The sequence below is a fragment of the Chiloscyllium plagiosum genome, chromosome 11 (assembly GCF_004010195.1).
Source record: "Chiloscyllium plagiosum isolate BGI_BamShark_2017 chromosome 11, ASM401019v2, whole genome shotgun sequence".
NCBI classification, from domain to species: Eukaryota; Metazoa; Chordata; class Chondrichthyes; order Orectolobiformes; family Hemiscylliidae; genus Chiloscyllium; species Chiloscyllium plagiosum.
The window spans coordinates 17,120,654-17,135,023 of NC_057720.1; the positions used below are offsets into that span (position 1 = coordinate 17,120,654).

At 41.1% G+C, this 14,370-nt stretch overlaps 1 protein-coding gene across 4 annotated transcripts in view; it reads right to left on the reverse strand.

The window, feature by feature from the left end:
- Nucleotides 1-9,641: 9,641 nt before the first annotated feature.
- The window catches only part of tgfbr3 (transforming growth factor, beta receptor III), a 181,546-nt gene continuing 176,817 nt past the window's right edge, over nucleotides 9,642-14,370 (reverse strand). For all 4 annotated transcript variants that reach the window (XM_043698779.1, XM_043698780.1, XM_043698778.1 and 1 more), the window contains one exon: nucleotides 9,642-12,899. In XM_043698779.1, coding sequence (XP_043554714.1) covers nucleotides 12,781-12,899 — 119 coding nt within the window. In that variant the 3' untranslated portion in view covers nucleotides 9,642-12,780. The remainder of the gene's footprint in view (nucleotides 12,900-14,370) is intronic.

Below are 14,370 nucleotides of genomic sequence, written 5' to 3' on the forward strand. Positions count from 1 at the left end.
CAGAAGCATTTAACAGAAATTCTAATGGTAGCAGGAGATTAAAGAGCTTGGAAACTGTCAACTCTTGTGGTCTAGCTGATGCACAGAAACATCAAAGCTCTGCATCTCAAAGACAAATATTGGTCTTGCAGGGAACGTCAAAATTACTCCCATGTGTCAATTGGTTAGTGAATATTTATTTACTTATTAGCAATAATTGTGCTAAATTCATGAATGAACTTCCAATCTGAATTTTGAAACAGCTAGCTATTAATTTGTTTACTCAATATAACAAAGCATTGCTGAATCTTTTAGTGACTTTTACCGTGTGTTTAATACTGAAGTTACACATCATCTTTAATAATTAACATCAGAGCACATTTGTACACCACCCCTCAGATGTAAATTAGAGATTCTGCTGCAAAGCTAATGAAAAACTGTCTTCTATTTCAGCACTAGTTAATCCTCAACCTCACCACATTCCTGCTTATGACTCACAGCCATGTTCCAATCATCACATCTACATCAGATACTGGATATCCATTATACCAAACAAGTTGTTTCTCATTTTGTCAGACAGTCATCTTTGGAATCAGTGGGGCATGGCAAGTAAAAGTGAATTAGTTTTTGGATTTGTAGAGAAGTGTTCTGGTTCCAAATAAAAACAATTAGGCCAAGAGCGAAAAAACACAAAGAATGATAAAGAACAATCATGAAATCAGCATGATTAACAAAAAAGGAAAAAAAATGTGCTAAATTGAAATAATTTTTCTTAAGAACTGTACAAGAATCAAATAACCAACCTCTAATGGGCAATATTTATGAATAGTTGCAGTATTGTAGATTGCCTGCAAATCATTCTCAACATTAGAAATTTACCCATTATCAACGGTTAACAGCATTTTAGTTTTAATTCCATGTGATGTAATTTAACATTAGTAATATCTCAAGATTAGTTATTAGTGTAAAATGAAAATAAAGCTTTCATTCAGTATGAGATGCAAACTAAATCCAGCAGTTAATCCTTGCATTTCCAAAACATTAGCACTACTGCCTCACAGCACCAGGGTTCCAGGTTCGATTCCAGCCTTGGGCGACTCTCTGTATGGAGTTTGCACATTCTCCCTGTGTCTGCGTGGGTTTCCTCCGGGTGCTCCAGCTTCCTCCCACAGTCCAAAGATGTGCAGGTCAGGTGAATTGGCCATGTTAAATTGCCCATAGTGTTCGGTGCATTAGTTAGAGGGGAATGGGTTTGGGTGGGTTACTCTTCAGAGGGTCAGTGTGGACTGGTTGGGCGGAAGGGCCTGTTTCCACACTGTAGGGAATCTAACCTAATCTAATCTAATCTGAAATTGATTGTTTAAAACAGAAGTTATATCAGGAATTTGGTTAATGTCAGGATCATGAACAGGCTTGTAACAAATTGACAGCCACATTTTCACTGTACCTGGCCTCTTTTTCACTGAAGATCATAGAAAGATGCTTCAGACTTGTTTTTTGGAGACATGTATGTTAGTCTTACTGGGCTACATTCTACCAGAAATTGACAATCTCAATTTTAATGAGCTTTATGGAGGATTTCTCTCTGAGAGCCATAGTGAGTATTCTTAGGCCATTCTCTGTAGATCACTTCATTATGTATGCACCACATCTCCATGGCGCCTCACTTACACTATCACTCGGGGAGGAGTAGGGCATGTAGGGCATTGCTGGAACCTCTCGGGATTGCTGGCACCATTATTAGAGCCCAGCAGTACAGCAGGCCAAGCCCTGCCAGCCAGAAGCTGCCCTTTACAATACACTTAGTGAGAGGGGCACAAACAAAAACATCTCTGAGGACCCATTGTTGGCATGGCTAACACTTCATTGCAAATACAGGTTCACATTTGTAAAGGTATTGCTAGTTTACATCATCATCTGTTTGAAGGACAGCCACTGTAATTTCAACAATAAGAACCAAGTGAAACAGGTAACCTGTCCTTAGTGTGCATCAGAGGAGCAGGAGAATCTCCTGTTCCTCGGATACTGCCTGACCTGCTGTGCTTTTCCAGCACCACACTCTCGACTCTAATCTCCAGTATCTGCAGTTCTCGCTTTCACCTAATCTGTCCTTAGTGTCTTCTCATCTGAGAACCCTGCCTAAGGGTTGCCAGTGTGTCCCTAATGCCCAGCATCGCATAACATCTTCTCATTGTAGGAGCATCACATGCTGTTTGAAATAATTGAAAATATTCATTTTTATTCAGCAACAGCAAAAATTTTCACATCAACGAGGCGATGGTCCAATGATATTATCACTGGACTGTTATTCCAGAGATTCACTTAATGTTCTGAGGACCTGGGTTTGAAGCCGACAACAGCAGATGATGGAATTTGATTTCAATAAAAGCAATCTGGAATTAAGAGTTGATTGTCAGGAAGAACACATCTGGTTTACTAATGGTCTTTAGGGAAGGAAACTGCCATCTGTACCTGCTCTGGCCTACACATGACTCCAGGCCCAGAGCAATGTGGGCGATTCTTAACTGGTTTCTGGGCAATTAGGGATGGGCAATAAATGCTGGCCTGGCCAGTGATGCCCTCATCCAGTGTATGAATATAAAAAAAATCCTGTCTGGCTTTTGTATCTGGCACTGCAGCATTCTATCATCCACAAGGTAACGTTCCTTCTGTATGATCTTTCTCCCTCAAAAAACTGTTGTTGCTCTCCCATCTCTTCAATGTCCATCATGTGCCCCTTTTGATTGCCTCATTGTATAGATTGATTGCTAGGATTGTGCAACACACAGAACGTGTTATGTAACGTCTCCCATCGGATCCTCATCTCCAGGGCAACTATTGTCAGTCCATGACAACTCTGGTGGAAGAATGGGCTGCATTGTATCAAGAGTCGAGACTGTGGTGCTGGAAAAGCACAGCAGGTCAGGCAGCATCCAAGGAACAGGAAAATTGACATTTTGGGCAAAAGCCCTTCATCAGGAATGGGAGATAAATGGGAGGTGGGTGGGGCTAGGGGGCAGGTAGCTGAGAGTGCAAGAGGTGGATGGAGGTGGGGTTAAAGGTGATAGGTCAGAGGGGAGGGTGGAATGTATCAGTGCGAAGGAAGACGAACAGGTGGGACAGGTCAAGAGGGTGGTGCTGAGCTGGAAGGTTGGAACTGGGATATGGCGGTGGGGGAGAGGAAATGAGGAAACTGGTGAAATCCATATTGATGCTATGGACATGGAGGGTCCCGAGGCAGAAGATGAGGCATTCTTCCTCCAGGTGTCAGTTGGTAAGGGAGTGGCGAAGGAGAAGGCCCAGGATCTGCATGTCCTCAGCAGAGTGGGAGGGAGAGTTGAAGTGTTCGGCCATGGGTGGTGGGGTTGAGTGGTGCAGGTGTCCCGGAGATGGAAGGTGAGGACTGGGGTGGGGTGGGGTTCTGTCTTTGTCCTTGCTCTGGTCCTCAACTTCCATCCCACCAACCTCCTCCTTTCTGCCACCTACAAATAGACCCCACCACCAGAGATATATTTCCCTCCCCACCCCTAACCACTTTCCGTAAAGACTGTTCCCTCCGCGACTACCTTGTCACATCCATGCCCCCCAAAACCCACCCTCCCCTCCTGGCACCTTCCCCTGCCACCGCAGGAATTGCAAAGCCTGTGCCCACACCTTCTTCCTAACTTCCATCCAAGGCCCCAAAGGAGTCTTCCACATCCATCAAAGTTTCACCTGCACTTCCATACATCATTTACTGTATCCATTGCTCCTGATGTGGTCGCCTCTACATTGGGAAGATAGGATACCTATTCGCAGAGCGCTTCAGAGAACATCTCCGGCACACCTGCACCAACCAACCCCACCGCCCTGTGGCCCAGCACTTCAATTCCCCCTCTCACTCTGCTGAGGACATGTAGGTCCTGGGCTGCCTCCATCACCACTCCCTTATCACCTGATGCCTGGAGGAAAAACACCTCATCTTCTGCCTCGGGACCCTCCAACCTCATGGTATCCATGTGGATTTCACCAGTTTCTTCATTTCCCCTCCCCTCACCATATCCCAGTTCCAACCTTCCAGCTCAGCACCACACTCTTGACCTGTCCATCTGCCTTCCCACCTATCCACTCCACCCTATTATCTTTAACCCCACCTCCACCCACCTATTGCACTCACAGCTACCTTCCCCCTAGCTTCACCAGCCTCCCATTTATCTCTCCACCCTTGAGGCTCCCAACCTTATTCCTGATGAAGAGCCTTTGCCCGAAACATCGATTTTCCTGTTCCTCGAATGCTGCCTGACCTGATGTGCTTTTCCAGCACCGCACTCTTGACTCTAATCTCCAGCATCTGCAATCCTCACTTTCACTTGCATTGTATCTGGACTTAGCCCAAGGAGTTGCTAATAGCATGTGACAGCAGCTTATGTGGTAAACTCACAACATACTCTTCAACTAAGTGAAGTACTCCACAGTCTTCAAGGAAGACAGCCAGTACAGTCCAGGGAGTGGACCACGATCAGTCCTACAGGTCCAGCGCAGGGCTGATATCTTCACGGGGAAATGGTGGGATCAGACACAAATTGCATCAGGAACAATATTATATATTTGTGGGTTGTGCATTGCGAGATCCCACACAGGACCCTCGTTGATCCTTTGAAGCAGCTGTTTGCACAAAAGTTGAATGTAGCTGTCACCAATAGGTTGGCCACCCACACCTTCAAGTTACAGATCATGTTCCAGCAGTTGGCAAAGTTCTGCAATGATGTCCTGGGACATCCTCAGTCTGTGGCAACTTTGTATCTCGCTCATGGGGCAACATGGACTATAGACTCTGCTCTTCCTACATGCTCTGATGGGACCTTCTGCAGCGACTTCTTCACCTGCAGGCTGTTTGACACAGAAAATATCCACAAAAATGACCCCAAATTCATGTTGGCTGCCACTTCAACATTCCACTGTATTTCCCAGGCAAAATCTCTGTCTCAGGCTTCCTTCAGTGCTCCTGTGAATCTCAGCACAAGCTGAAAGAACAGCACCTCATTTTCCACTCAGAAACTCTGCAGCCTTTGGAATCAATTTTAAAACATCAACAATTTTAGGCCAAGGACCTCGGAGAAGGTGCTCAGGCCCTAACACCCTGGGGTTGGGGTGCTACAACACTCAACCCATTATCAGCTACTAATAGTCCTCATTAGCAGCTATTCATTCTCCAAGGCTGACCTTTACCCATTCCTTTGTTTGCCCAAGCAGTTCTGAAGAAGGGTTACCAGATTCAAAAAGTCTCTGCTTTCTCGCCACAGATGTTGACAGACCTGTTGAGTTTTATTAGCAATTTCTGTTTTTGTTTCTGATTTCCAACATCCTCAGTTCTGTCAGTCCATCTGTTTTTCTCTCTCTCTGGGTTGTATTGTTTACTCCTCCCACTTACCCAACCCCATCTTCTGCTAAATACCACCCTTTTCCTTGCTACAATTGGTTCTGAAGAAGGGTCACTGGACCAGAAACGTTAAACTCTGCTGTCTCTTCATGGATGCTGCCAGACTGCTGAGTTTTTCCAGCAATTTGTTTTTGTTTTCGATTTCCAGAATCCATTGGTTTTGTTTCCTTTATTTTTTCTTCTTTTGAGTTATGATTTAAGCTCCCAACATTACCCCCTGAGCACCATTGTGCTTCACTGTACCTTTAGCGAAGCCAAAGTAGCAGAAACCTTCAGTGACTCTCCATTCCCCTGAAATAATTTATCTCCTACAATGCACTATTGTCTACCCCTCCCTAATATTCGGAGTTGTGCTTTTCTCTCATTACAATGAACGTCCCCTCTACCACCCAACAAATGGGTGGTTGTGCTTCCAATCCTCAGAATTGACTTCCCCAACTTTCTTATCACAGCAGCAGTGACTGGACTCCTGGACAAGCAGCTGACTTGCCACAAACACCTGCCACTGGTGCACTGGACCTGCTGGATTAACCATGGTCCACTCCTTGGATTGCAATGGCCATCTCCCTTGATGACTGTGGAGTACTTTTCTTTGTTGAAGTACATGCTGTGAGTTACCACAGAAGCTGCTGTCACATGTTGTAGATGTGAGTGCCATACAGCAACTTATCATTGTAGTGGTTCTATGTGGAAGCAGGCCATTTAGCCCATTGCATCCACGCTGTCCCTCAAAGCAGCACATCCTTGGAGACAATGGGCAATTTAGCATGGCCAATCCAATTAACCTGCACATCTTTGGACGGTGGGAGGACACAGGAGCACCCGGAGGAAACTCATGCAGATATGGAAAGAATGTGCAAACTCCAGTCATTCAACACTGGAATTGAACCCAGGTCCCTGGTGCTGTGAGGCAGCAGTGCTAACCATTGAGCCACCCATGTCTATTCCTTAACTGATCTCTGTTGACAATTGTAAACTGCTAGGCTTGATGTCTGCACTATGTCAAGGCAAACATAAGTACTGTGAGCATTTAGGTTCTGACTGAGTGTTCTGTGAGCATTCAAGTGGAAAAATGAGGAGCCCGGAGCTGTCCCAAAGCCCAATCCATGAGATGAGTACTTGCTGCATATGCAAAGTGTCTTGGCAGCAGCATTGCAAAGAAAGGTGCCAGTGTGCTCCAAAGTGCAGCATTAATTGCAGAACTGGATTGCAAGTAGGTTGCAGATGTGGCAAGGCTGCTACAAGTCTGAGTCAACCTCTGAACAAAGTGCCAGGCACCCTCTGTTCATGGAACATGCCTTGAGATGTTGGTGACTGCTGTCCAAGGTGGAAGCTGGAGGAGCACATGGCAAGCTGGATTCACCAGGCACCCATGCTGGCATTCATGTCAGGAAGTGGAACCATCTTGTTTCCTTGCCGCAAGTGGGAGAATAGGAACATGCATGAGGGAAGGGAAGATTAGATACATAAAAACAGGCCTTACATTTGCTAACTAGCAAGATTCTTGTCTCACTATTCAAAATTTGGCTGCAAAACCAATGTTTCTTAACATGGTGGGTCTAATTTCTGCCAATCTTGTGCTATTTTATCAATTGACAAGCTATTTCCCACATCATCCCATTCATTCTCACTTAATTTGAAATAAAATCTTGACAATATTTTTCAAGACAATGGAAAGTAAAAATCTAGCCCAGTGGAGAAAAATATAAAGAAGGCTAATTCACAACGTGTTGAATTGATGATCTAGACTATTTTTGCACCCGCACATTTGCAAAGAGCTTAAAATTTATTCTCAAAGTGCTTTTTCCAGATTGGTGCTACATAGACTACATTAATCCCCTTGAGGAAAGCGGCAGCTCATGTATATAATTAAAAGGTCCATATGGATCACTGAGTCTACAGCACAGCTTGCCTCGACATACCAACCATTTGAAGTAGCCATAGTGTCTTGTCACAGTGACTTAATATGTTGCAAATTTATTAAAAATATTCAGGTGCCAAAATGGTTAGGTCTGCATAAACGGCTCCATTTCGGAATGGCAGGCAGTGACCAGTGGGGTACCGCAGGGATCAGTACTGGGACCGCAGCTTTTTATAATATATGTTAATGATATAGAGGATGGTATTAGCAATAACATTAGCAAATTTGCTGATGATACTAAGCTGGGTGGCAGGGTGAAATGTGATGAGGATGTTAGGAGATTACAGGGTGACCTGGACAGGTTAGGTGAGTGGTCAGATGCATGGCAGATGCAGTTTAATGTGGATAAATGCATGGTTATCCACTTTGGTGGCAAGAACAGGAAGGCAGATTACTACCTAAATGGAATCAATTTAGGTAAAGGGGCAGTACAGAGAGATCTGGGTGTTCTTGTACACCAGTCAATGAAGGTAAGCATGCAGGTACAGCAGGTAGTGAAGAAGGCTAATAGCATGCTGGCCTTCATAACAAGAGGGATTGAGTATAGAAGCAAAGAGGTTCTTCTGCAGCTGTACAGGGCCCTGGTGAGACCACACCTGGAGTACTGTGTGCAGTTCTGGTCTCCAAATTTGAGGAAAGACATTCTGGCTATTGAGGGAGTGCAGCGTAGGTTCACGAGGTCAATTCCTGGAATGGCGGGACTACCTTACACTGAAAGACTGGAGTGACTGGGCTTGAGTTTAGAAGACTGAGGGGGGGGATCAGATTGAGACATAAGATTATTAAAGGATTGGACACTCTGGAGGCAGGAAGCATGTTTCCGCTGATGGGGGAGTGCCGAACCAGAGGACACAGCTTAAAAATACGGGGTAGACCATTTATGACAGAGATGAGGAGAAACTTTTTCACCCAGAGAGTGGTGGCTGTGTGGAATGCTCTGCCCCAGAGGGCAGTGGAGGCCAAGTTTCTGGATTCATTTAAGAAAGAGTTGGATAGAGCTCTCAAGGATTGTGGAATCAAGGGTTATGGAGATAAGGCAGGAACAGGATACTGATTTAGGATGATCAGCCATGATCATATTGATCGAAGGGCAGAATGGCCTACTCCTGCACCTATTATCTATTGTCTATTACTCAAATGTGGGCGGCACGGTGGCACAGTGGTTAGCACTGCTGCCTCACAGCGCCAGAGACCCGGGTTCAATTCCCGCCTCAGGCGACTGACTGTGTGGAGTTTGCACGTTCTTCCCGTGTCTGCGTGGGTTTCCTCCGGGTGCTCCGGTTTCCTCCCACAGTCCAAAGATGTGCAGGTCAGGTGAATTGGCCATGCTAAATTGTCCATAGTGTTAGGTAAGGGGTAAATGTAGGGGTATGGGTGGGTTACGCTTCGGCGGGGCGGTGTGGACTTGTTGGGCCGAAGGGCCTGTTTCCATACTGTAAGTAATCTAATCAAATATGCCATTTTTGAGGAAAGCAAATGGTTGATATTTTATGAGTTGGCTTTACTATTTATTATGCATTATTGCTCGGTATATGGAAGCACTTCACGTCCAGACTTTTAATGACTTCTCATTAACAAAGAAGCTATACATAATGTTTCTAAAATGCTGCACTATTTTATTCCCCGTTCTCCTGTGGCTCTTTACAATGTGTTGCATTCCTCACTGAGAGGGCAGGAAGGAAATTTGCTTCCAGTGCTCTGCCAACACAATATGACCATCTGCTGGAAGGTTCTTGACAGCAACTCTCAGGGACTTTTTTCCAGTTTTATTTCCTCCCTGTGGAGATGCCCCTGGGCTCTACTCAATCTTTTTTATAATGGTTTTTGCCAATTTGATAACTTAAAGAAGGAACCAATGCACCTTGCCATACTGAAACTCCCTGCTACAACAACAGGAATTTATATGTTATCCTATATTTCGGGACCAAAGATGTGTGGGGGGTGTCAATATAGGATAACAACGATCAATTAAAGGCTGTTCTTATTTCTCTTATTCAAATGATACAATATTAATGTAAATACTATTCAAATTGAATGTCAGGACATTCTCCACACAAGGAAAATCATTACTTGCATCAGTCAGAAATGGAGGCAATATTGTTGGAATCATTTAAGGAACAGTTGGATAATGTGATAAGTGTTTTTCTGAATAGATGAGCAAAGCTGGGTCAAATAGCCTTTCTTGTCTGCACTGGCTGAAATTGCAGTCACGATATCAAATGTGGTAGGAAAAAGCAACATGCAAATTTATTATTTTTACTCTTTTCATTTTTTATCTTTCTTACAGTTAGTAGTTTGTTTATTTTACTAAAAATGCAAATATTGTTAATTGATATACCTTTATTTTTACATAATCATATAGTATAACAAAAGATCATACTTTTTTGGAAAAATTTACAACAAATCCCTTTACAACAGCATATGAAAAATAGACATGGACAGAATACAGAATCCTTTAAGTAGGCACAGACACCACCTGCAATTACTTACAAAAGTCAAATGGTACAACCAGCAGTACAGGCTTTGTTCCTTTAGTAAAATGGTGAGGTAGATATATTTTAAAGATAAAGCTGAACAAAGTATTAAGAACAGAAAATTTACAATCTTAAATGAATTGTTTATCCAACAGTAATATATAATACAAACATCCAAAGTTGCAGAAGGTGTACACCCACTGAAATTTAGAAGTGCAGAGCTGCCAAAGTTCACACTAAGTCAGAGTGAACCGACCATAATGTTAATGGTAATCCAACTGCTATTGTTTGTCTCAGAAACCTTTCTTACGCAATGGTTAGAATCATTGGAATTCTTGAGCCAATGGCAGAGAGAGAAAGCAAAAGACAAAAAAAAAGGCGTTGTAGGACATTACATTCAATGATTTTCTTTATGCATCATTATGCTGTCAGGGCAAAATGTATTTTTATATACTGTACATGCATATAATTCTACTATACAAAAGATTTTACATGCAACTTAAAAAGGAGATTAATATGAACTTTGAAACCATAATGTGAAAGTCATAATGTCACTACTTTTGAGGCAGTCAGTCTAACTCAAATATTTTAAATTTGTGTCATGAAAAGAGAAAATAATCCCAAGAGGGTATTTCACCAATCAATTTGGAAAACAGATGAGAAAACAAAGTATTATAGTAACAGCTGCCCAAAAAAAGTGTTAACTGTAACTATCACCTAATATCAAGCTACCAGAAACCTGTATTTTTGTAAAATAGTCAGTAGGACATGCCAGCAGCCAATTCACTATGTAAATTAGAGAAAAGAATAGCAATATGTACGAATTATGTTTCTGAAAACTTTACACCCATTATTCAACTGGCTAGCATGGGTTTAATACAGACAGGAAGATTAGTAAATTGTGATATTGCCCTGGCGTGTGGAAAGTTAAAGAGAATTAAAGTGCTAAATTGCTCATTCATAGACAGTTCACTCAGAAATGAACTGAATAAGGGAATAAAAATGAGTTGCTTAATAGGAATCTGTGTCTAACTGCATTGATCATTTTGTCATTTGATTTTTTTCCAAAAATGATGAATGCACAACAGGAAGTTTAAGCATACTATTCTGGTGGTATTTCTTTAAAATTAAAGCTTAACATTTAATTAAATTTAAAATCACCTTTGGAGCCACATCTTTGAGTCTAAATCTAAACACATGCAACCTCAGTTACCAGCCTTAAGAAAGTGCACACATTTGGTGTGGTATCATTAGTTGTCAATGGGGTGAGAAAAGAAGTAAAGTTATAGACTTCATGGTAACAGAATTTTAAAATAAGTCAGATGTTGCCTGTAGTTATTTATTTTGATTAGCCTGTTTGAACATATCTCTTCGGCAGGTGGGACTTGAACCTAGATCCTCTGACTCAGAAGTAGAGACACTACCACTGCTCGCCAAGAGCCCTGATGAAACAGCATACTTTCACCAATTAAATCAGAACTGCCAGTTGTTGACCCAAAGGTGTCACTGAAGTGCTTTGGCAGCAGTGCCTTCTAATCAGACAGGAACCAAATCCAGTGCCTTATACCACTCAGACACATTACCTTAAATATGCCCTTAGCATATTATCAAACTATAAAAATGGGCCTTCCCAATCACTTTCATTAAAACTGACTCTGATTAAACAAATGATCTTAATCAGAACTTCTGAGGGGAATAAGTAAAAAGCTGGAGGCAAAGTAGCAAAGGTACATAATAAAATTCAATGAAAATTCACAGTTAGCAAAATTAATACACATTTGCAGATAGATGAACTTAATTTATGTAACTTTAAGAACAAAGGTCAATTCAGCAATCCTGCAGTGCTAGTGGGAAAGCCACCCTCAATAAGGAGTGCAGATCAGAGATCGAGTGACCACGCTGTAGTTGTCTCAGATTATCCAATCTGGATTCACAATTACTTTAACTCCCCAATGGCAGTGTGGATCACTGATTTTGTCCTTAGAATATTTGCACAAAAATTCAAAATACAATAAAAATATAGCTTATGTGTTACTAAAATACTCTGTACTCTGCTCTAGAGAGTTCTTTAAATGTTTATATACAGGAATACATTATTAATTCAGGAAGTAAAATACATTCAACTGTACAGTATGCAATATTCAGTACCGTGAAGAACACAGTTTGCTGAGCTGCACAAAATTGAACATTCATGATATAGGACAACTTCGAGTCAGTCTCATTGATGAACACCTGCTTTTAAAAATACATACAAATAACAAATTCAGAGTGTGCTTAAAATGTCCCATTTGTGTCTTAAAATAATAACTGCTGCCAAATAATCAATTTATATCTTTAAAAAAGATGTCCAAGTCACTGAGAGGAGCAGCAGAAAGCTTAGAGTTGGTCATCATTTTAAGTTTTTGTTCAATTTCCCAAAAAGTACGATAACCTTAAAGCTGTCAATATTTTTGGAAACCTGGTGCCACAATTTGCACAATATCATAATTGGGGCTAATTGGTACTTTTTGTATACATTTATTTACAAATGTTTCTCTGGAATATGTTTAATTGTGCTTTGTATTAAAAGTGTTTCTGTTTATGAAAATTATGTTTCTGATTCTTATTAATTAATTAGTGCTTGGCATTGTCATTTCTACACTCAGCAAGTTGCTGGTGTTTGCATAAATCCCAGGAAAAATTAAACAGCTGCATTCTAGAACTAAAGCAGCACTGAGAAAGATTTCACATGAGGAACCCATAAATGGTTAGCAAGTTCCCAACTCAGGGTAATTAGTAGTTTTGTCACATATAGTGTTATACACTCGAGTAAAGTCAGTTTACCTAAAGTATAAAGCAACATAGATGATTTCTTGCCTTGAACATACATCTGAGCTTTTGAAGGCAAATGAAGATCTTCCTTTTATCTTCAGGATATTAACATCAACAATTAGCCACTTTGAATCTTGCCTTTATACTCCATTTCCTCACAATTATTTCCCTTTGGGTTAGGCTGTACTGCTGCTGGAACAGGGAGTGCTTTGTGTGCTACCAATGCTATGAGCAGTGCTGCTGTTTTCTGATGCTGGAGGTGATGTGGGGACTTGTTGCCTTCCAGCTGTTTCACCTGCAGAACATAAACCACCGTCAATTAACTGACCACCAAATACCAAGACCCTAATAAATTTAGTCATGGATTTGCGGGCAAACAACAACAGAGCTGAAATAAAACATCTTTACCAATGGTTATTCTGATATATAAAGTTTAAGGTTTATATCATATTCATCCCCATTATAGTTTCTTCCTCTGCAAAATCAGTCAATACTTTAGTGTATTAACAATTTATAAATGGACATAGCTTTTGAAAGCCATGAAACCCTTTTTTCTCTCCATCCCACTGGAGGAGGTGCTTTTGTTTAATCAGAATCCCTTTTCAAGGCCTCTCTGCTCTGAAATTCAGTGCCAAGTGAAAAAAAATAATTCATCACAGATTTATGCAAAAATCAGAACAGGCCACGAACCCCTGCTGCTATCCCAGTTTGGTAACTCAATACCACTCTTAACCATTTCCTGAACCATATAATAGTAAAAACTTTATTTAAATAGCTTTAAGGGCTGAACTAGACTTGATAACTATTGAAATAAGTTCACTGTTCAGTAAAGGATAAATTCCTAATCTGCCTTTCAATATATGAAAATAGCTGAGTGCTACTAGAACTGTCTCCAAAAAGGAGAAGAATCAGTCTGTTATAAATTAAGCTTGACTTTGGAAAAAGCTTGATTAGCTGACTGAGTGTGCCGGGGTGTATAGACCACGGAGGGTCTTTAAAACTTGCACGCTTTTAAACTAAAACAGAGCCAGCTCAAAGCTATAAACTGCTTTTGTTTTGTCAGTATCTGTCTGAGGCACATGCTTATATGTACAATTCCCTGTCCAGGAAATCTGGACTTTTTTTATTGACTTCAAGTTCAAGTTTGCTTCGTCAGACTATTTTAATCAGGACTTGTTCAAAAATTGATTGTCTACAATTCTTCAAGGATTTAATCAATATTTAAATATATATCCGGCAAATGCTAACAATCAGTAAGGAAAAAGAAACACTTTTCCAGGGGTGAATTATTAAAAACCAAAAACTAGATGGTGACAATAGCTGTCTAAGAAACATTTACTACCTTGTGTTAATGTAACCAAATTTGAACCATTTCATAAATGAGTTACTAAGTAATGCAGGAAGCTGAACTCTAATCCTCAAGGTTTAGGAGGAAGATGCTCACTTTTTGTTTTTGAGATGAATGCATTTGGATTTTGGTCATAATTCATAATATGCACAGGGAGATATGGGAAAACATGAATTAAATGGAACAATGTGCATTCAATGAGCTATACTAGGTGACACTGAACTCAGTTTCTACCTCCAAGGCTGAATACTAGTAATTCAGACAGCCATTATACCTTTTGTTGAAATTCAACGGATGTTGAAAAGGCAGTAGGCTATGTTCAGTACAATCACATTACAGTGGAATATTTTGCTATTTTCACCCTCTGGAAATTTTGAGCTTTATAAATAAGAGAAAGTGATAACTAACTAACGTCATT